Source organism: Phoca vitulina, unplaced genomic scaffold, assembly GCF_004348235.1.
Source record: "Phoca vitulina isolate PV1807 unplaced genomic scaffold, GSC_HSeal_1.0 scaffold11, whole genome shotgun sequence".
Lineage (NCBI taxonomy): Eukaryota > Metazoa > Chordata > Mammalia > Carnivora > Phocidae > Phoca > Phoca vitulina.
In genome coordinates, this window is record NW_022589714.1 from 40,843,909 (window position 1) to 40,865,424 (window position 21,516).

At 48.8% G+C, this 21,516-nt stretch overlaps 2 protein-coding genes across 4 annotated transcripts in view; one reads left to right on the top strand and one right to left on the bottom strand.

The window, feature by feature from the left end:
- TAF8 (TATA-box binding protein associated factor 8) overlaps positions 1-11,796 on the bottom strand; it is a 28,615-nt gene extending 16,819 nt beyond the window's left edge. For all 3 annotated transcript variants that reach the window (XM_032409830.1, XM_032409828.1, XM_032409829.1), the window contains exons 1-7: positions 11,739-11,796; positions 10,785-10,941; positions 7,290-7,388; positions 6,897-6,959; positions 5,487-5,611; positions 2,253-2,400; positions 664-806 (exon numbers count right to left, since the gene is read on the bottom strand). In XM_032409830.1, coding sequence (XP_032265721.1) covers positions 664-806; positions 2,253-2,400; positions 5,487-5,611; positions 6,897-6,959; positions 7,290-7,388; positions 10,785-10,941; positions 11,739-11,783 — 780 coding nt within the window. In that variant the 5' untranslated portion in view covers positions 11,784-11,796. The remainder of the gene's footprint in view (positions 1-663; positions 807-2,252; positions 2,401-5,486; positions 5,612-6,896; positions 6,960-7,289; positions 7,389-10,784; positions 10,942-11,738) is intronic.
- Positions 11,797-13,013: 1,217 nt separating this feature from the next.
- The window catches only part of CCND3 (cyclin D3), an 89,550-nt gene continuing 81,047 nt past the window's right edge, over positions 13,014-21,516 (top strand). The window contains exon 1 of the mRNA XM_032409833.1: positions 13,014-13,187. Coding sequence (XP_032265724.1) covers positions 13,182-13,187 — 6 coding nt within the window. The 5' untranslated portion in view covers positions 13,014-13,181. The remainder of the gene's footprint in view (positions 13,188-21,516) is intronic.

The window sequence follows — 21,516 nt, forward strand, 5'->3', positions numbered from 1 at the left end:
GACCTTGTTAATAAACCTACATCAGCCCCTGACCCTCCTCTGCTCAGCATTCCCAATGGCTCCCCCCTTACTGAGAAAAAGCCCAGTGTTTAATACAACCTTTAAGATGTAACTGCCCAGGAGCTCCCCCTTCTTCATGCTACCTTGATGGCCTTGAGGTGCCTCAACACAACAGCTCCCACCTCAGGGCCTTTGCATCTCCTGTGTCCTCTGCAAGGAATGCTCTACTCCCAGCTATGTACAAGCCTTATTCCCTTCAGGTCTTCCCTCAAATGTCACCTTCTCAGTCACCCTATCCAGTACCACATCCCCTCATACCCATACTACTTCCTATCTTCTAATTTATCATTTTTCTTAGCTATGTGAGGGCAGGAAATTTTGTCTACTTAGTCTCCTACTAATTCTCCAGTACCCAGAACTGTGCCTGGCTCTGGCAGACACCCGTTCAATATTTGGTGAATGAATGAGTGATCCCCAGGACATGGACTTGTCTCTCATGCAAGAGCTCATGTCACACTTGGATCATCATGAGCCCATCACGCAAGTCCCTAACACAAAACCAGAGGCCCGGGGTAGGTCATGTCTACTTCTCAGGGTGACAGGCCGAGGGCAGCATGGATGAGCTTTGTGGGTACTATGAAGCAGAGAGAAGGCAGGACCCACCGCGCTGATATGAAGAGGGAGGTTCTCGGTGTCCGTCTGCTCGTCCTGCTCCGAGGAATCGGTCTCTTCCATCTGTTGCATCTCCAGCTCCGACGGAAGCAGGGCGGTCAGATAGGGGATGGTGAAAGGCCTGGCGGCGATCACTGGGGAATGGGAAGAGAGGCACCATTCCAGTCAGTGTCCTCGCAGTGGGCCAAGAGCCTTCCAACAGATCCATGAGCGGCAACGAACAGCAGTCATGGCTGACACACTCTGAGCACTCATCACGGGCCACGCAACGTCCCACACGCTATCTTTAATCCTTGCCTCCACCCTATTAAGGACAATTGCCAGCCCTGTTTTACAGAGGAGGACCCTGAGGCATGGAGCGACCTCGTCAAGCACACAGAAAGTGGCGGAGTGGCATCTCAATTCGGGCAATATGGCCTCAGAGCCCACTTTTACCAAGTATAACTAAACGCAGACAGAACTGGGGCTGAATCCTAGCGAAGTATCAGCTGAGTGATCCTAGACCCAAGGTCAGTTAAGCCCTCTCAGCCTCATTTCTTGAGCAGGGATACTGATCTCTTCAGCCTAAAGGACTCAAGTCCAAATACTGGACCTGAGAAGTCTCTGCATGTAAGTATACATCCCCTAAGCTAGAGGGCACTTCAGGTAAGTGAGCATTCCAGTTCTTCCAAAAAGCATTGATGAAAAGAAGAAATTATTAATAAAAAAAAAAATTAAAAGACATCATCTATGTATATACTTCTATGGCAGAACGTGATTAGCAGGAGACACTCTTGAGATTATTTTTGCTGTGGCATCCCGTAGTCAGGAAGAGCTAGGGTGAATCCTATCTACCAGCTGTGTGGCTTTGGGGAAATGACTTCATTTCTTTTCTCTAAAAGCCTCGGCTTCCTCTAATGGTGGTGGGAGAGGTTCCTGACTCACAGGTTCGAGAGAAGATTCAGTGAGGTAACATAAGGGGAAGGATTAGCACCGGGCCTGGCAATTGAACTGTTAGCGGCTCTTATCCAGGGCCAGGCCCACAGCGAGCATTCTACAGGGCCTTGCTGACCGCATCAATCACCCAAACCAACGTCTCGTTCACCTCTGAAAAAACCAAGGCCTATGGAGATGAGGTAACGTGGCCACACAGTGAAATGGTAGCGCTGAGATGAGAAATTTAGTGACGTGGAGCCTGTGAAAGGAACGGTGAAGGGCAGAGACGGGGGTGAGGGGGTGGGAAGGGTGGGGGTGAGGGGGGTGTTCGGTAAGTGCCCCACCCCCTGCCTTCGGTGTCCCTCCTTCTTCCAGGGCTGCTACTTCTGCTGGGTGAGTGTCTCTGATGCCTACAGTCAGTCATCCTTGAGGTAGCTTGAACTCAACCTCAAACAGCCGATCGCAACGGAGGCCGTAACATTTTACAGTCACCGCTTAGGCACAGGCCTTTAAGACCTGGGGACAGGGGTCAGAAATGTGAAGAACAAGCTGCCCCCAAGACAAAGACAGAGCTTTCATTTCTTCCTATCATGCTGAGAGAAAGGGAAGATGGAATGACTATTTCAAATGACAAGACAGGATCCCCAGAGGGGAGAGACTCTCACATGGAAACGTGCTGACGTCATCTTTGAAAAGACTCTGGGTCTCGCCTGTCTTGGCCATAAATCGGGTGAGTGCCCGCTCCACGTCTCGTCTCTGGGATGCAGCCTTCTCCCGCAGGACCTGGTAGTCTGACACGGGCTCACGGTACGTCTGGAAAGAGAACAGCAAAGACACTAGAGGAATACCAATGGATCATTCTTGCTGTTGCGATCGCCTTCTACCCTTTCAATGGCCCACTGACATTATTTGGAGCCGAGATCCCCAAGGGCAGTGGAGGGGCAGAAAGAAAATGATGTAACTATCACTAATATTTACTTTTAAGCTTAAAAATCAAGAAATACACATTTACTAAAGCGAATGCTCCCGGGCCTTCATGTAGCTTCTGTGACAGCTGGTGTTAGCCTAAGAGACGCACCCTGAAGGGAGAGTGGGAATCCCCCCAGGGAAGCCGTGACAGGGAGCACCCAGCCCTACCAGTGTAATGGGACATCCCGAAGTATGTGAGTGGCCACTTATGTATCGGCTTGTTTTCTTAAACCAACCTTTACAAAGTGGATATGTTGTCCCAAAAGAGCCCCTCTAAGAAACACAGACCGAGGCTATCAATGTAAGCGCAAGTGAACAAGAAAATGGTGGGCTGACACTCCTCTGGCTCCTAATTATGAGCTCTTTGGCAATCACATCATCGAGTAAACAACAACCGAGATCTCATCAGGATGAGAAGTTAGCAAAAACATTTTAAGCTGTTAATGGTAAAACTTGACATCTTAACCATGACCAAAAAAGCAACTACTCTTCGTGATATGGAGATAAGATTTTTAAAATAGGTATTGGAACCACTTGGCAGTATCTACTAAAGCTGAACACATGTATCCCCGATGACCCAGCCATCCCACCCCTGGGTATATATTCAGCAGGATGCAAACATACATGCACTAAAAGACATGTCATGGGTTGAACCATATGTATAAAATTACGAGCATCTGACAGTTTTTGGTTTACAAAAATTACTAGAATGTTCACAGCAGTGCCGTTTGTGTAAGCCAAAACCTGGATTAGCTCAAATGCCAAAAGATTATGTATATGTTGAATAAACTTCAACTGCACCCAGCAACACGGAAGAATCTCAGAAACAAAATGTTGAGTGAAAGAAGCCACATAGTTTACATAAAGCACAACAAACAAGGGGCGCCTGGGTGGCTCAGTCGTTAAGCGTCTGCCTTCGGCTCAGGTCATGATCCCAGGGTCCTGGGATCGAGCCCCACATCGGGATCCCTGCTCGTCAGGAAGCCTGCTTCTCCCTCTCCCATTCCCCCTGCTTGTGTTCCCTCTCTCACTGTATCTCTCTCTGTCAAATATATAAATAAAATCTATTAAAAAAAGAAAAATAAAGCACAACAAACAAAAGAATTTATGGTGATAAAAATTAGGTTACCTTTGGGGGCTAGTCACTAAAGGGGAATGGGTGCCTTTAGGAATGCTGGTTTATGGTGTTTTGGGTTTTTTTTTAAAGAATTTATTTTTAAGCAATCTCTGCACCCAATGTGGGGCTTGAACTTACAACCCCGAAATCAAAAGTCACCTGCTCCACTGACTGAGCCGGCCAGGCGCTCCACAGTGTTGTTTTCCGGTTTTGTTTTTGTTTTGTTTTTTAGTTCTGGGTACTAGTTCAACACGTGTGTACACGTAGTATACATTTATTATTTGTGCTTTTCTGTATGTTTGTGATATTTTATTAAAAGTTTACTAAAAAGAAAAAAGAGGTTTTGGAAACATTCCCACTGTTGTCAATGTTAATTCAAGTGTGTCACCTGTATGTATGCTTCCCCTGGCTACACTGAAACACAGAAACAGCATTTTCAGACATATTTAAAATCTTCCCCAAATAAAAAATTTGAGTGGATTGTGAACATACTTGTTAAAAACATTAAAATGCAAGATCTTACAATTATTTTTAAAGATAACCATTTGACGTTCAAGAAGCTGGAAATTTAATAGAAAATTTTTAACAAGATTCTTCAAATAATTGGTAGATGAGAAAGAAGAAAATTAGGTTTATGATTTTTTAACGGCAGCTGGTGATGCTGCACACCTTTGCAATATGCCTTTTCAACTATGAGAGCTGTTCAAGTACCAAAATAAACTGATCTTAGGATCAGACCTCCAACTTACTATCCCGCCGAGTATTAAATCATGATTTCAAAAAATAAAAAGCAGAGGCAATCCCCTGGCTGCCACTATAAAGGAGCAAACACGTTTCCTGAACCTTTAATAAGGGTGAGATTATCCGTTAATGTATATAACTTTGGCATAGTGTCACATTACATTCGTGTCAATAAGCAAACACTGGAATATGTGCTTAATAGTTTTACTGACAAAGATACACTATACAAGAGTGAGACACTGTTGTAGGCTGAACTGTGTCCCTCCAAAAAGAAATATGCTGTTGAAGTCCTAACACCAGTACCTTAGAATATGGTCTTATTTGGAAATGAGGTCAATGCAAGATGTAATCAGTTAACATGAGGTCGAACTGGAGTAGAGTGGTACTAATCCCCTAAGGCTGTGCCCTTAGAAGAAAATGGCGGCGTGAGGAGAGACAGAGAGTGCCACGTGAAGACAGCTGGAAGGACGCACCCACAAGCCAAGGGATGCCACAGACTGCCTACAAACCACTCAAAGCTAGGAAGAGGCAAGGAAGGATTCTCCTACAGGCTTCAGAGGGAGCCTACTGACACCTTGATTTTGAACTTCTAGCCTCTCACACTATAAGACAATGTATTCATTCCTGTTGTGCTAGGGCCACCTAGTTTGTGGCACTTCGTTACAGCATGCAGCCCTACGACACTAATACAGAGACTACTGGTCAAGGACAATGGCCGTGTTGCAATGGCGGGTGATTAGATTATTCCTGAGGTGTGGAGAAATGTCCTGGAGGACTTGCCCCAACAGCCTGCCCGATGGCCATATTTGCACCAGGACATGGGATGGAGGTGAGGACAAAGGAAGTGTGTGGAAGACCTCTGGGCCCACCACACCTTCCCAAGGGGAGGCGAAACTGCGAGTCTGGCAAACAAGAGCACATTCTCCTCTGCCAAATCGTGTGTCAATGAGGAAAGACATTCTGAGTCTGAACCACCCTTTCACCAACAAACTTATGGACTCCAGTCTGACAGTCAGTAGGAACGGACTACTTTTGCATCAGCCCCAGTCCCCAGCATGGCCACGTCACTCACCGGAGTTTTGATGTAGGTGTGGGGGTCAGGGAACTCAGGAAAATGGCTGGGGATGTGCGGCGGGTGGGGTCGGTTCTGCCCTGCAGTGAGGGCCTTGGGGGTCACCGGCTGATTGGTCACTGGAGCTGCAAGAGAGTCACAACCGGTTACTCAGCCATCTCAGGCTGTGGGTCTCTACCCCATCCCTCATCTTCTCAAAGTAAATGTTGGACCTCAGTGTTCTCACTGTACAACAGGCACTTTGTATTTCTATCAGTAAAGGGCCTTTAATGGCTTGAGGACCTGGGAAGGTCACCCCCGCAACGCCCGGCCCTGCTGGATGACCTGGGGTCAACAGTCCCACGTATAACAATCTGCCTGCAATGCCACTTAGGTAGGTGAGTGGGTGGCCGTGACAAGTTAACTACATAAGGGAGCATGCTGAGGAACTAAGGAAATTGGGTGGGCTAGTAACTCTCTTTCCACAGAACCCAGATGACAAAGACAAACCCTGAGCCAGGCAGGGTTAAGTCAGGGCGGGCTAAGGAAAACAAGAAAGGATTAAAAATGGCCCTTTCCACTGCTACTCTGAGAGAATTTCTTAAAAAGGTGCCAGCATGAAAAGAGTGGAGAGAAAAAAATCTAGTATATTCACCCCAAGGTCCTACAAGCCCAAACTAGTTACTCCCAAGTCAGTTTATGGCACTCAGTTTATCTAAGGGAGAAGTCATCAAACTTTTGATGTAAAGGGACAGAGGAAATATTTTAGGTTTTGCCAGCCATATAGTCTATTACAACTACTTAACTCTGCCATTATAGCATGAAAGCCACCACAGATAATAAGTAAACATGGCTGTTCCGGGGCGCCTGGGTGGCTCAGTCGTTAAGCATCTGCCTTCAGCTCAGGTCATGATCCCAGGGTCCTGGGATCGAGCCCCACATTGGGCTCCTTGCTTGGCGGGAAGCCTGCTTCTCCCTCTCCCACTCTCCCTGCTTGTGTTCCTGCTCTCACTAGCTCTCTCTCTGTCAAATAAATAAATAAGATCTTTTAAAAAAAACCAAACAAACATGGCTGTGTTCCAATAAAACTTTATTTACATAAATAGGCAGTAGGCCACATTAGGCCTCCAGGCCATAGTTTACTTGACCGAAGAAAGACTGAGACCTTTCACATTTTTCAAACAGCTCTCTTCTGGGGCTAAAGCATAAGAACCATAGCAACACCTCAGAAATGGTTTACCCTTCTGGTGACTGAACTTCGCACCCTAATCCTATTAACCTAAATAAAGATCCTATTGCAGGTAGCCCCAAATAATGGAAGGGAGCCCACAATGGGAAGTAGCTACAAACCGATCCTTGCCCTATTCAATGAAGTCATTCCACAACCATTAATTGAGCACTTACTGAGTACCTTGGTTCAAAGTCACTTACGGGCAGTGATGACCATCCTCTGAGACCGTTTTGCATAAGCAGGGAGGGTGTCCACATTGAAACCTAAGAAACAGGAGAGCAAAACTCACTGCCCAGACCACTGGCTATTGAACCCGGAAGGGGGAGTAATACTGTGGAGAAAGAGTGGAGACCCCCGACTTGAGTGCTCTGCTGCCACTCAAAAGCAGCTCCAGCAGAATCCCCCAACAGGAAAGTAGGAGGTCTCTTAAATAGGTTCACAGGAACCCTCTCTCAAGCTAAAAGCAAACCAGGAGACTCATGAGGGAACTCAAGAACACTCGGTGGACAAAGCTAACTCCTGGGGACTCTTCTTTCTCTCGTAACTTCCAAGTCAGCTGCACTGGAGAATTGGAAAACTGGAGGGGTACTCACCCATCTCAACAAGCGTGACCACGATGTCTGACAGTGTGGGCTGCGTCCTGGCTGTGTGCTCACAGTAGGACTTGGCACTCCTCCCGATTTCTGAAATGTCTAGCAAAGGATCAAAGGCATAAAGTCTTAGTCTCAGGCCCCAAAAAGTTAAGTACAGAATTATCATTAAGAGCCAGCAATTCCACTCCTAGGTATATACCCAAGCGAACTGAAAACAGATACTTGAGCACCAATGTTCATTGCAGCATTATTCGCAATAGCTTAAAGGTGGAAACAACCCAGTGCGCATCCACAGATGAATGGATAAACAAAATGTGGTCCCCACATACAATGGAGCATTATCTGGTCTTCAAAAGGAATGAAATTCTGATACAGGCTACAACATGGACAAACCTTGAAGATGTTATACAAAGTGAAATAAGTCAGACATGGAAAGTCAAATATTTTAAGATTCCACTTACCTGAGGTATCTAGAAAACAGAAAATTCATAGAGACAAAAGGTGGATTTGAGGTTACCAGGAGCTTGGGGGAGGGAGGGATGGGGAGTTAATGTTATGAATACAGTGTTTCTGTTTATTTTTTATTTTTTGAAATATTTTATTTATTCATTTGTCAGAGAGAGAGAGAGCACAAGTAGGGGGAGTGGGAGAGGGAGAAGCAGGCTTCCTGCTGAGCAGGGAGCCCGATGTGGGGCTCGATCCCAGGACCCTGGGATCATGACCTGAGCCCAAGGCAGATGCTTAACGCTGAGCCACCCAGGCGTCCCACAGTGTTTCTGCTTAGATGATGGGAAAGTTCTGGAAATGGATAGTGTTGACAGTTGTTCGATATTGTGAATGTATTTAATACCACTGAATTGTTCATTTACAAATGGTTATGTTGGTAATTTTATGTTATGTATATCTTGCCACCAAAAAAGGAGGAGAAGGAACAAGTTTTGTTTCTTCTGTCTGAAGCTGAACTTCTATTTAAGAGTTACTGGGGCGCCTGGCTGGCTCAGTCGGTGGAGCATGTGACTCTTGATCTTGGAGCTGTAAGTTCAAGCCCCACGTTGGGAGTAGAGATTACTTAAAAATAAAATCTTTTTTTTTTTTTTAAAGATTTCATTTATTTATTTGACAGAGAGAGACAACGAGAGAGGGAACACAAGCAGGGGGAGTGGGAGAGGGAGAAGCCCGCATCCCTCTGAGCAGGGAGCCCGATGTGGGGCTCGATCCCAGGACCCTGAGATCATGACCCGAGCTGAAGGCAGATGCCCAACAACTAAGCCACCCAGGCGCCCCAGAGATTACTTAAAAGTAAAATCTTAAAAAAACAAAAAATGTTATGCCAAAGTCCTTCAGGGAAAAGGGGGGGCATGAAACTGGGCTCCATAAATGGGCTTCAGAGGTGGATGGGCAATTCCATGAAAACTCTGAAATTGTGCTGAATTTTACATACAGAAAAGCCTTCTTCTGGGGATAGGTCCACAGATTTCATCAGATACAAAAGGAGACCCAAAAGGTAAGGATCCCCTGCTCTAGAAGCCCTGATGGTTCAGGAGTTAAAAGCAAGTGGTTACCACTACCCTGGGCAAGTCACTAGTACTGGCTTCCATACCCGAAAATGGTGGGCGGCATCTGTTTACTGTGGGGAAAATCTAATTAGAATCCTGGTAGAATGTCTTAGAAACAAGCCAGGTAGCAGTTAAAATATTTTTACCCATTTGGCTTTTTCTTTTTTCTTTTTTTTTTTTTTCTCAGCAGGTCCTAGGATTTCAAAGGATATGTATAAGAAATGTAGAAAAGAGTATTCAGAGACTTTGCTCTGAACCCAGTCTAAGACTGGAGTTCCTAGAAACTAAGTGACCATAGACAACAAACACAAAAACTCTGCCTGATGCTTAAAACTAATGCAAATCCTGAAACGTTGATATCCAGAGCTCTTGACAACATGGAAGTGCTCAAGTCTCAGTGAGACCCCAGCTTAAGCCATCTATCCTCGGTATTCCTTGGAACGAAGTGGCAGACTTTTATACTATTTTCAAGCCTTTCAGTTTCAATATTCACAGCTTTCCAACACGACTATTTCAGCTCCATCCCCCCTCAGTGGCAACTATTTCTTCTGAGAGAAAAAAGGCCTTCTTGTCCAGTGGTATCAGAAAGAACGGCCTCAACCACGAGGACCTTTAAACTCTGAATTCCAAGATCTTTTCAATAACTGAATTCTTCTCTGATGGGAACTATTAGTCCATTCTTTTAGGACAAAAGTTCTCCAAGTGTGGTCTGGGAATCCCCAGGCAGCCCTGAAATCCTTCCCAAAGTCCAGAGGCCAAAACTATGTTTATAATGAAGTGAAGACATTGACTTTTTTACTCTCATTGTCTCATGTAGTTTTCCAGAGGCCATGTAGGCTATGATGATATCACGGCTCTGACAGATAATGGAATGTGGGCTTATGTATGTTTACATTTAAAATTTTTGTCAATTTTATTTCCTAATGTGGCAAAAATCGCTCTATAGAAAGCCCATGTAGACAAAACTCCTCAGGACCGTCAATATTTAAGAGTCTAAAGAGGTTCTAAGACCAAAACATTTGAGATCACTGCTTTGGGAAAACATCTGGTATTTAAAAGTTCTGAACATCAGTTGCAGAGAGTCACCTCACCTCAGACCACGTCCTTCCTGGGGCAGCCCACATCTAGTGCCTGATCGAGAACTGAGTACAAAGGCAGAGCCTTTTCAGCCTGATGTGGCGTACTCTGAAGGGCAACAGATTGCTCCAGAGCTCCCCACTGAGTTAGCCAACTCTTTCTTTGGCCTACATTGCAGTTAACTTCTCCCTCTGCCTAAGCCTTTTTCTCACTTTGATTTGTAGGTGTTGATCCCTCAAGAGACAACGTAAGTAACCCCATCTCTCATCCCATCCTACCTTCCACCCTCCGCTCCAATAAAACCCAAGCAGGGAAATACATTGCACAAGCAGAAAAGCCTATGTGAGACCATTCCAGGCTCCTACACCTCAACCTGTTTCAAGTTTGTTTCCATTCTATAAAATTTATTTGCCCTCCCTCTTTGTATCACATGCTATAGCATTTGATTACCCAATGTGTAGCATCCATTCATGGGAATTAATTGTGATGCTGCAACAAAACTATAACTTCTTTGAGCTCAGACGACAAACAGCCACAACAGCAACTACAAGTCATCAAGAGCTTACAATGTTCCTAACATCAAATGTTTTACATATGCACCTCACTTATCCTCACAACTCCATGAGATACAAATTATTATCCTACTTCACGAATAAGGAAATTGAGGTTCAGGAGGTTTAGTGACTTGCTCAAGCTATGAAGTTGCAGAGCGATGACTTACACCCACATCCATCTGATTCTAAAGCCTGTAAGTCACTTTACTATGTCCTTCTTTTTCCTAAATCTTAACACTATCAGATTGCAGAACACAGAAAAGATGTTTGGTTGACTCGAAGAAGCCCTATTGTTTCCTGGTACTTACAGCTCTGCAGCATCTCTGTCAATGTTTCCACGGATGCTTTCTCAGCACTCTCGAACCCTGCCTCTGTCAACAAGGAGCTCACAACCACTTGAAGGGTTCGCCTCCGGGCCAGATGGTAGTTGTCAGCAGGGTTAGTGGATTGTTTACTTCCTGATCTCTGCGAATCAACAACCCATTAAAAAAAAAAAAAAAAAAAAAAAAGATTTTCACCCATAGGACAAGGGTGCAATCAAATAGTTCCCATATCATCAATGGCAAGCAAAGGTTCTTTCGCTAAATATTTATCAGTGCTTAATAAAATATGGTAGCCCCTGCTGTTTAGACTTATAAATCCTGGCCAGCTGAGTAATAATCGAGTACCCAAGGGGCTCTAAATACCAAGGAGCTACCTAAAACTTCAAATTCCAATAACACAAAATGTCTGCTTTTTACTTTCTATTTTAGCACATTATCAAAATATATACTGAAAAAACATGCATGATGGGACTGAATTCATGCCCATCTCCCAGAAAACAATGATCTCTCTCTTGTTCCTCCCACCTCCACACCATTTCTCTAACAAGAAAAATTAAAACACCACCACACGATGCTGAGCAGAGGAAGCCAAAGGACAACCGCTCAGAAAAGTAGGAAAGCTAAATATTTTGAAACGGGAATCCCTCCCAACTTCGGCTGGCCAGTAAGAACGCGAAACCAGCCTTTTCGGACCAATCAGGAGGTGTTCCGGGTTCCCAACCCCCAACAGGGAAGGAGCCAATCAGTACACAGGTCCACCAACTCAGGAGGCCGTAGCCAAGTCCCAAGGAGGGGGGCATGTACGGCCTGAAAGACGCTCCTCCACTCGGAGCTCATAGTGGGGCTGGATTTCCGGCTATGAGCTTGTTGCCCACACTAGGGTGAAGTTACAGAATGCCCAGACTTTCTCGCCTTCGGCCCCGCGCCTCCCGCCCTTACCGTTCCGGAGCCACCGGCCCCGGCAGTGGCCGCCGTGTCGGCCATCTTGCTCTGGCGTAATGTGCGTGAGCGCAGGGCAGTATGGGACTTGTAGTCGCCGAACGGGGAGGGGCGGCGAGGGGCGGGGCGGCGTGCGCCCCTCCGAGCTTTCCTAAGCCCAGGCGGTTGGGGGGTGGGGGGGGTGTCTGAGGACCCCGGCTCACGTGACCTTCAGTGAGTGGTAGGTTCTTGGGCCCCCAGTGAGCCTCGGAATTGGCTTGGAAGATGCGCCCTCGGTCTCACACCTATTTCTAGATGAAATCGTTTCTCCTAAAGAGCACATCCCTGGAACGCCCCAAACTTGCCTGTTAGCAACACCTGGCTGGGTCCCGCTCGGTCCCGGTGACTCCCTCAATGGGGAAGGGGCCTGGGAATCCATATTGTGAAGCTGTCCAGGTGATTCTCCTGACCTGGAAATTTGGGGAAACCTTATTTTGTGCTCACGGCCCCGCAGCCCGCCAATGGTCCACTTGAACTAGAGCCTACCGACCAGCTAGCCCAGGTCTTCCGCTGCATCCCGCTGCCTTCTCGCCCTCTATCCGCAGGTATTTGCGGGGCGAGCAGGCGGCAGGAAGCTGTCCGGTTCCCGCCTCACTCCCAGGGCGTTGCGTCCCCCGGGTGCTTGTGCCCCGGGTCCCCCATCAGCCGCTCTGGGACGGGGTTCTCCGTGCCGGGACCGGAGACCGCACCGGGCCTCATTCGGTTCCGTTTGCGGGTGCCTGGGAGGGCGCAGACGCTGGCTTTGAATCCTAACACTTGCAGGCTGTGGGACTTCGGGCACGTTACTTAACCACACTGTGCCTCGGTTTCCTTGTGTGTGTGTGTGGGGGGGCGTGTGAAACCGGGGTGGGATTGATAGAGAAGAAAATGAGCTAATACACACAAAGGGTCTGGCACAGTGCCAGACGTAGAGTAAGCGGTCAAGAGACAGCACCTAAAGTTGTTTATTTCCTGCGCGACGCGTGAATGACTGGCGAACGCCCAGAGGTCAGAGATCTGGGAACCCGCGCCTCGCGGGCCCTGCAGGCGCACCTGAGCCTGGGGGCGTTCCCCGCCCCCTCACCTAGGGCACTTGGGTCGGGGTCTGCAAGGCGAGCCCCGGGCGGCCGGGGGAGGAGTCGGGGCCCAAACTTTAGTCGAGCCGAGCACCCAGCCCCTTTGTCTCCCCCGCCCCCTCTTCCCCACTTCCTGCCCAGCTTTAAACTCGGGATCCGCGGCGCAGCGCGGACTTTGTAAACACGCGGCGCCCGCGGGGGTGGAGACCGTTTCTGTTGGGGCGCCTGACGGAGGCGTGCACGCCCCTCCCCACGGCTGGAGGTTGCGACCCCCTACCTCCCCAAAGACAGAAGTCAGAGGCGACGGGAGAATGAGGCCACAGTCCGTGCTTCGGGGGGCTCACCTGCTATGGAGGTAGGCTTGATGGCTGAAGAAGCCTAGATAGGTGGGGTGTCAGCCTCTCCACCCTTCGCTGGGACTCCCAAGTTCAGGCTGGACGCCTGGGGTGGTGGTCAGAGTTGGGTCGGTTAAGGGGGTCACCGCGTCCTCATCACCTACCCGTTGTCCCTCAAAGCTCGGCTCACTTTCTCTCCCAGTGAGCTGTTCTGCACGTAGTTGAAGAGCAGAGACGCCCCCAAAGCCCTGAGCCCTGTCCCCACAGCCCCTCTCCAAGCTGACCTAGAAGCCCAGTGGCCTCACTGGGTTGTCGTCGTTCTTCATACCTCAGAGATAGGGATGGAAGGCAAGCAGGAAGGCAGAACCTATGTGGGCAGGGAGCATTCGAGTCCTCCTGCCAGCCAGGGCAAAGAGAAGAGGTCAGAAGACAGGACTGGAAGGAAGGACCCCTCAGTGTCTGTCCCTCTGGTGTCTGATGGGCACACAAGCCTCTTCTGTGTCTTTTAATGTATTGCCAAGAAGAGTAACTGAGGAAATTGGTTGCTGTTGCTAAGGGAGCATAATGGTTTCATCTGCAAACATTGAGCACCTATTATGTGTCTGGAATTTGTGGGATGCTGAGGGTGCAATGAATAATGTTATTCATCTACAGCTAGTGTGGGTCATAGAACAACAGAGATAAAGTGCCAAATTGGTCTGGCTATAGCAAGACTCCAGAGAGAAGAGGACTTCGGAGTTGGATTCTGGGTGATGGAGAGTCACTAGGCTGGAAGGAAGTGGAAGTGGTAGGAAGTCTTTGGGGGCCACTTGCTCATTCCACAGAGTTGTACTGAACCCTGACTCGTTTTGGACCTTGGGATACAATGAGGACCCTGAAGGCATTCCTGCTCTCTTTAACCTGATGTCTAGGCATGAAGAAGAGGTGGGAATGAACAGGATAAAGTCAGGGAAAGGCAAGTTTCTGGGCTGGTCCCTAAGAATCCAGAAATTCCCAGCTGCATGCAGCTGGGAGTCCACTTGAGGGTTATGTGACCATCCACACAATGTTGGGGTACTCATTCCTCACCCTTGGACTTTGGGATTGTTTCCGCTGTTTCCTCTATGCCCCCCACCTCGGTTCTCTTGGGGACCAGACATGCATGGGTGAAGAGAACTAGATCTCCCGTCGTGTTCCTGCAGATTCTTCTCTTTCAATTCCTGGGCTCCTTGGAGAGATGACTGATACAACACTTGATGAATTCATTCACCACCTGTTAGCTATGGCCATACTCCGCACAGGCTAGATGTCGAGGACACAATGGTAAACAAGTCAGAGCTTCTACTCTGCTCGGAACTTCCAATCAAAAGCATCTCTGAGAATTCCCGCAGGATCCTAGTCCTTGAGACCATGACCACCTTGGTCCTTAGTGCCTCCTCTTTTTTGTTTCCTTCCCTCAAGTGTTCAGAATACCAGCTAATGCTTATTTAGTACTGTCAGGCACCCTTCTAAATGTTTGGGGGGTAATGTCTCATTTAATTTCCCTAAGTCCTATGAGGTCAGCACTAGGATTATCTCATTGTATAGACAGGAAAGCCTAGGCACAGAAGAGGTAGGTCATTTTTTTAAAGAGTACACCAGAAATAAATGGCAGAGCTGAGATTGAAACCCAGGTCACTTGACCCGGGAGACCCTGTTCTTAAGCACTAGGCTAGCTTGCCTCCCTGACTGACCACACAGAATGTCCACTTAAGCCAAGGACTTAGGAGTTTTCCGAAAGGACCTGTGTCTTGAGTGGTAAAGGGGAGAGAAACTTTTTAGCTGAGTGTGGGTGCTGGTAATGGTTTACATGGAGCCCCAGTAGATCTGGAGTAGGCTTGTAGGACTGCACTGAGCTGGTATCCTTTCCTTAAGGCTGTGTGTGTGTGTGTGTGTGTGTGTGTGTGTTTTCTTGAATAAGCCTCACTCACCAAGAGGAACAAACTGCAGTTTGATGCAAGGAAGAAGGCGACATGGATGTGATGTACCAGACTCTGGGGATGTGGGAGATCAAGACACCTCATTTGGTGGGGATCTTAGCAAAGATCTTCCTATTTTAGATTCCAAAAGGAACAGTCCAACCTGGTAGCTGAGTAAGGAAGATGGTCAAGTAGTGGAAGCAGTCTTAAGATGTTCGCTTCTCTTGCCCACAGATGCTGCATCCCAAAGCTGCATCTGTGTATCTGACCCCCTCCCTCCAGGCAGGCTGGGACTTTGCCCTGGATGTGAGCCAGGCCACAGGGCGGACCGGAGGCTCCAGGGACTCCAAGCCGCTTTTCCATTACCTTTCTGAAACTCTAGGTTTTCTCAAGAGATCTCTGCACAGACCTGGGGAGGCCTGAAGTGGTCCCCCTCTGCCTGCAGTCAAACCACCTTGTGCATCTGTCTTTGAGAGAGAGGCCTGTGCTGGGGGCGGGGATGGGTGTTGAGGCTGGCAGTTGAGGGTAAAGCGTGGCCACACCAAGATAACAGGTAAGCAGGTTGTGAAATTCAGAACTATATAGACCTCCAGGCCACTCTTCTGCCATGCATACTTTCCTCCCTTGTCATCGGGTGGGGTGCAGTGGAACCCTTGGCATGCCCCAGCCCCCTGCCTCAGGCACTTTCTTGGCTGGGGAAAACAGGTTGTACTCTTGAGAAACCACAAGAGGAAGTTTTGGGAGGGCTGGGGGTGGGGAAAGTTCTGGGGCGCCTGCCAAGTTTCCCTTTCTCTGTTCAGCAGGAGGTATGTTTATTTTGGTGTGTTTCTCTTACCCTCAAAGACATTTAAATTTTAAACCCTCTGAGTTTCAAAGAGCTGTCAAGACCTGCCCCATTACAGTGGTGGTGGTGGCTGGAGGCACGGTGGGGAGGGGGGTGGAGGGGGTCTGGCCAGAGATTGGAAATGAGACCAGAGCAAGGTACCCTTTTGTTGGATTTCACCTGGCATTCACACTGCTTGGGAAAGGCTGCATAACTCCAGAAGGTCTTCTTTTCTCCTTTTCTTCTCTCTCTTCCCCAAAGCACCCCCTCCGGCCTTAAACTCAGAGAAATGTGCTTATAATGGTCACTTAGGAGCTGAATGATGCAGCCAGGAGCTGTCTCAAGTGTTTTACTGGCCTTACCTCATTTGGTGCTCATCACAACACCAGGTAGTAAATATCCCTATCCCTGATTTACAGATGAGGAAACTGAAACCCAGAAAGGCTAAGAAACTTCCCCAAGGTCACACAGCTAGTAAGAGGCGGAGCCCAGATTTGAACACTGGTATATGTGACTTCAGAGCCTGTGCTCTTGACATTTAAATTAACCCCCAAATCAGAGCATCAATATATATCAGACCTGAACAGTATTATATCATATCAGACCCTGAAGAGTAGGAGGTTTGAGATCCAAAGACGTTTTTAAAATGATGTTGTTAGGGGAAGGGTGGCTTACATAGAGAATCAGAAGGGATTCTTTGGAAGTTAATATATTAAAAAAGGATCACCAAGTGAAGAAACGATGCCGTGGGTAAACGATTGGCGTCAAATTCTGGACGGTTGAAGCAAATGGAGAGACTTAGGAGGGATATTATAGCTGTGTTCAAATATTTGAAAGGTTGCCTTTGGAAGCCCCTAGGTAGGGGGTGGTGGTGGGGAGACTGGGGGGCAGATTTCCAAAAAGCATAAGAACTTTCTAACAGATAGTTGAAGAAGTGAGTTCCTCGTCTGAGGGAGTCTAGAGCACATGCTTAGGAGGGGCTTCTGCTAATGGGAGGACCTCAAAGGCGCTTCTACCTCTAAACCTCCCATGTGATTATTCACCTGCTTCCCCCTTCCGGGTCCTCCCTTTGCTCCCTCCGCTCCCCAGCCCGTGGCGATCCCCGTCTGTCCACCAGGTGGGGCTGTTGCCCAGTGTGTTGTCCATGGGCCGCTAGACTGGGTGAAGAGCACCATCTGGTCCTTTAGTTGCCAGCTGGTTTCATGGGGCCTCTGCCCCACCCCATCCCCAGTTATCTACACGAGCACCCAGGGATCCACTTTTGACCCAGTGCAACCCCCACAAAATGCTCTCTTAAGTCTCAGACCCTGGGGCCCGTCCTTCCCGTAGGGGCCCCTCCCTCCCACACCTTCTTCTCCCCTTCCCTCCCACACCTTCTCCCCTTCCCTGACCTTCCTTTGCCCTTGAGATAGAAGGACCTGTGTGTTGGGAGCAGAGGGCCAGGCCAGCAGCCCTTGTGGGCATGGCCTTTCATAGCCTTCAAAGACATGACACCATGTTGTCTCCTTTAAGAGGCCTCAAAACTGCCCCTCATTTGCCCTCAGCGGCCAGTTCTCCCACCCTGGTTCAAAGTCCATGTGTCTGTGTCTGTGTCGTCCCCCCCCCCCCCCCCACGCCTGGGTGGCTCAGTCGTGAGCGTCTGCCTTCGGCTCAGGTCATGATCCCGGGGTCCTGGGATCGAGCCCCGCATCGGGCTCCCTGCTCAGAGGGATGCCCGCTTCTCCCTCTCCCACTCCCCCTGCTTGTGTTCCCTCTTTTGCTCTCTCTCTCTCTGTCAAATAAATAAATAAAAATCTTAAAAAAAAAAAAAAAGGAAAAGAAAAAGAAAGTCCCCCCCCAAAACGGCCACTCCTAAGGGGAGAGAGCAGAGGCCCAGGCATTGTCTAGGAATGAGGGATAGGAGATGGGCTGCTTGGGGCCCCCTCACACTCTTAGAAAGGCACAGATCCCCTGCCCCCCCACCTGCCCCCCAGCAGGCTTGCTTGTCTGAGTAGGAACAGAGAGTGCAGTTCCAAGCCCCGTCACCAGAGGGCCCTGTGGAGGGCAGGCCCAGAGAAAGAGGCCGTAACTAGTAGTGTTCCAAACCTTTCCTAACTCCTGTCTTCCCTTCTAACAATAAGGCAGGATGCCCATTTTATAGATGAGCAAACCAAAGCACCAAGGGTTAAGCAGTTGGCTTCCATTCACACAGCTGGTCAGTGGCTGAGCTGGAAGTCTGACTTGGACGTTTGGCTGTAAAATTTGTGTGTGTAACCGCTGATTCGTGCTCTCTCTCATGGAGTGGTCAAGACAGCCAGTGCCTAGGAGACAAACCACTCTGGTTTGAGACTTAGCTTGGTTCCTTCCTGCTTGTGTGAAACTGAGTTTCCTCATCTGTCAGGTGGGTGTAACTCCAGTCCCTACCTCACCGGGTCATTGCGGGGATTCGTAACGGCTGATATTCTTTGAAATATCCTCTTTTTTGTTCACTTGGCATTTTTGTGAGGGCGGCACTATTGTTATGTTTTTACAGACAAGGAAACTGAGGCACAGAGTGGTTACACAGTGTAAGGGGCTGAGGTTTCAGAGTCCACCCTCTGCGCTGGGCGTGTGAGATTCATGCGCGCAAAACCCTGCCAAGTGCCAAACAGGTCATGAATCCTTATAAGTGATACCTCCCCCGTCCTATCATGGTCCTAATCATCTTCTAGCCGGAGCTGCTTGAGGTGGGCATGGGGGCTATCCCCAAACCAAGAGGCAGCCCTGGTTTCTTTCCTCACCATCCTACCTATGACTCCCATTTCATCCTTTTTTCTAAAATAAATACCAGCCCACAAGTTCTGGCCTGTGGTCAGACAGTTGGACAGAATATTTGAAATTGGGACTGTCCCAGAAACTCCCAGTTCTGGCCCCAGCTTTGTCTGCTCCAACTCGCCCTCCCTCCTGTCCTCTGTTCTCTTCCCCCAGGCTGCTCCTCCTGCCCCTCCCCTGGGGGCCCTGAGTTCTGGGAAAGGAAGCAGGAGGGGGCCTCAGATGCAGACGTCGGGCTCCAACTTAGTCTCCAGCTGGAAGTGTTGGACGCACTGGGAGGAGGGGCCGGCCAGCCAGGGGGAGAGAGGATGGGGGTACAGAGGGCCCCAGGCTGCCTGTCCCCAGGAAGGCATCTATCCTTCATAGACTCTTTCCTGAGCTCACTCCTGGGAGCCGAGCAATTCTGTCTGGATAAGACCCAGGGGAGGGTTTACTCCTCTCTGGCAAGTGCCTATCACAGGCTGACTTTGGATTATGGAGGGGAGGGAGGCTTGCTTCCTCCCAACACCAGGCCCCCGAGAGTCAACTGTGTCTCCCCTTCCTTCTAGCTCCATCCCCTTTCCTTTAAACAGTATCTATTGCAGAACCACAAACTTGGAGCCTGCTCACTATGTGCAATCTATTTTCATCACAGTGAGAGAGGATCTTGGGGTTACAGACTCTCATATATACCGGGTAGCTGAGCATAGGCCAGGGTGTGGAAGATTCTAGTTTTTCCCAGGCCCTCTCCCTTTTTCCTTCCAGTCCGCTCGTACCTGCTGGTCCTGGAGGCAGCCTCTCTCTCCTCTTGGAATTGACTTGATTCTACCTCTAGGACCAGGCTGAATTTTTCTCTTGGGTCTCTGTGTCTCCAGGGAAACAGTCTTTTTCGGCTGGGCCCAGCTTCTTGGGTTCTAACTCAAAAAAACTCTCTTTACAAACACTGGACGTGAGTTTAGTGCCTCCCGGGTCGTGCTCAGAAAGTCCTGCTTCTTCCCTTCCTTTCCTCTGATACAGCGTCTGGGAGTCATTTTTTGCATTCCTTGTGGGAATTTGTTGTGTGGATTTCTCTGAGCCCTCATTTCTTCCCAGGCACATGGCAGCAAACACTTTGGAGATAGTGATAGCATATCTTTCGCACAATTTCCAGAAGCCAGGCGCTGTCATGGGCGCCTACGGACAGTATGTACCATTTGCAGATCAGTTTATAATAAATATGTATGTCTATTAACTCATCTCTCATTTGTTCTTCCCAAGAATCCCATGAGGTTCTGTTATTTTACAGGTGAAGAAACTGAGGCACAGAGGTTAAGTAACTTGCCCAAGGTCATACAGCTAGTCAGTCCTGAGAGCCTGGGGGCTGAAAGGACTGTGACCTGAGTCGGACTTTTCCTGCACATTGTGTATGCTTGTGTGTGTGTGTGTGTGTGTGTGTGTGTGTTCACCCACCAGGGGGAGTGTGAGATGACCCCAGGTTCTGTGGAGACGCTACCCTGAACACAGCGTCGGGACGCATAGAGCTGGCTGCTAGGCCCCCGAGCTGCCTCCGTGTGTGATGATGAATTTGTGTGTGCACGTCTGTGTGGAGCTATGATGGTGTGGGTCCAAGTGCCCCAGGCAAGCCCAGAGCTGCCTCCATCCCTCCGCACTCCTGGCCCGAGCTGCAGGGTCGCCCACTAAGCCAAGCAAGACGAAAGGGAGGGAGCAAGGATGGCCCAGCCCTGCCCCAGCAGTCAGGTCAGGTGTCACACAAGACCCAGGAAGCAGGAGTGGGTGGTGGTGATACGAGCTTTGCTAGGTGGGGCTGGGGCCCTGACCTATCTGGGGAGCCCTGGATGAATCAGCCCAACCACAGCCGCCCCATCTGTGGTGATGGCGCACGCAGGTTTTCCTCCAGCCCCCCTCCAACGTTCCTTTTCCTTTCCTTTCTCTCCCCCAGACTCAGGCTTTGGTAGGGGTGTGGCTCCAGGGCAGTGGCTGAGGGCACCCCTCTGGAGTTGGTGGTTAAGCTGAGTCCTCACGCTGGACCTGCAAACTTCACCTTCAAGATACCCCACCCAGAAAGGGGCAGCAGCCCTGGCTGAGGATGTATGCCGCATACCCTATCCAGAGGGCAGGGCTGCATAGGTCTAGGATCCTGGGCTCACCCGTCTGGTATGTCCCTCCAACAACATCCGTAAGGCTCAGAGCTCTTGTCCATTGCTCATTTACAACAGAGTCACATTTTAGGCAGTGCTGGGTTCAAGGTCAGTGTAAAAACAAAATCCATCTCAAAATTACCATTAAAGTCTCCTGAAACTGCTCATACAACATAGGATGCCTATTTTGGGCATTCTCCCTTGTCTCTGAGAATCTCCCGACATGGCCAGTTGTCATTGGAACAGATGGCCAAGTCCTTGGTTGAACATGATGTTGAGCTTGAGTTAAGGGACCACATTGCATGAATAATATCTAAGTTTCTGTGGTTGATTAGTGTCTCCTTCAGTGGATGTAATTGAATTTGTGATTGTTAAAGGGGCACATTTAGGAATTCAATATGCATTCGCTCATGGGCTCTCATGGGCTCCCTGGGCTCCCTGGGCCACAGGAAAGGTTTGAGTGGCAGCGCTGGGGGAATCTGGAAGAAGGAGCAGTTACTTTTGGATGGATTAACTAGGAATTTCTTGTCAGAGATGCCATTTGAGAAAATAAAAGAGGCGTGGACTTAAGGAGAAATTATTCAGGAGCAATTTTATTTTATTTTTGTTTTTTAAATTTATTTTTAGTAATCTCTACACCCAACATTGGGCTTGAACTCACAACCCCAAGTTTAAGAGTTGC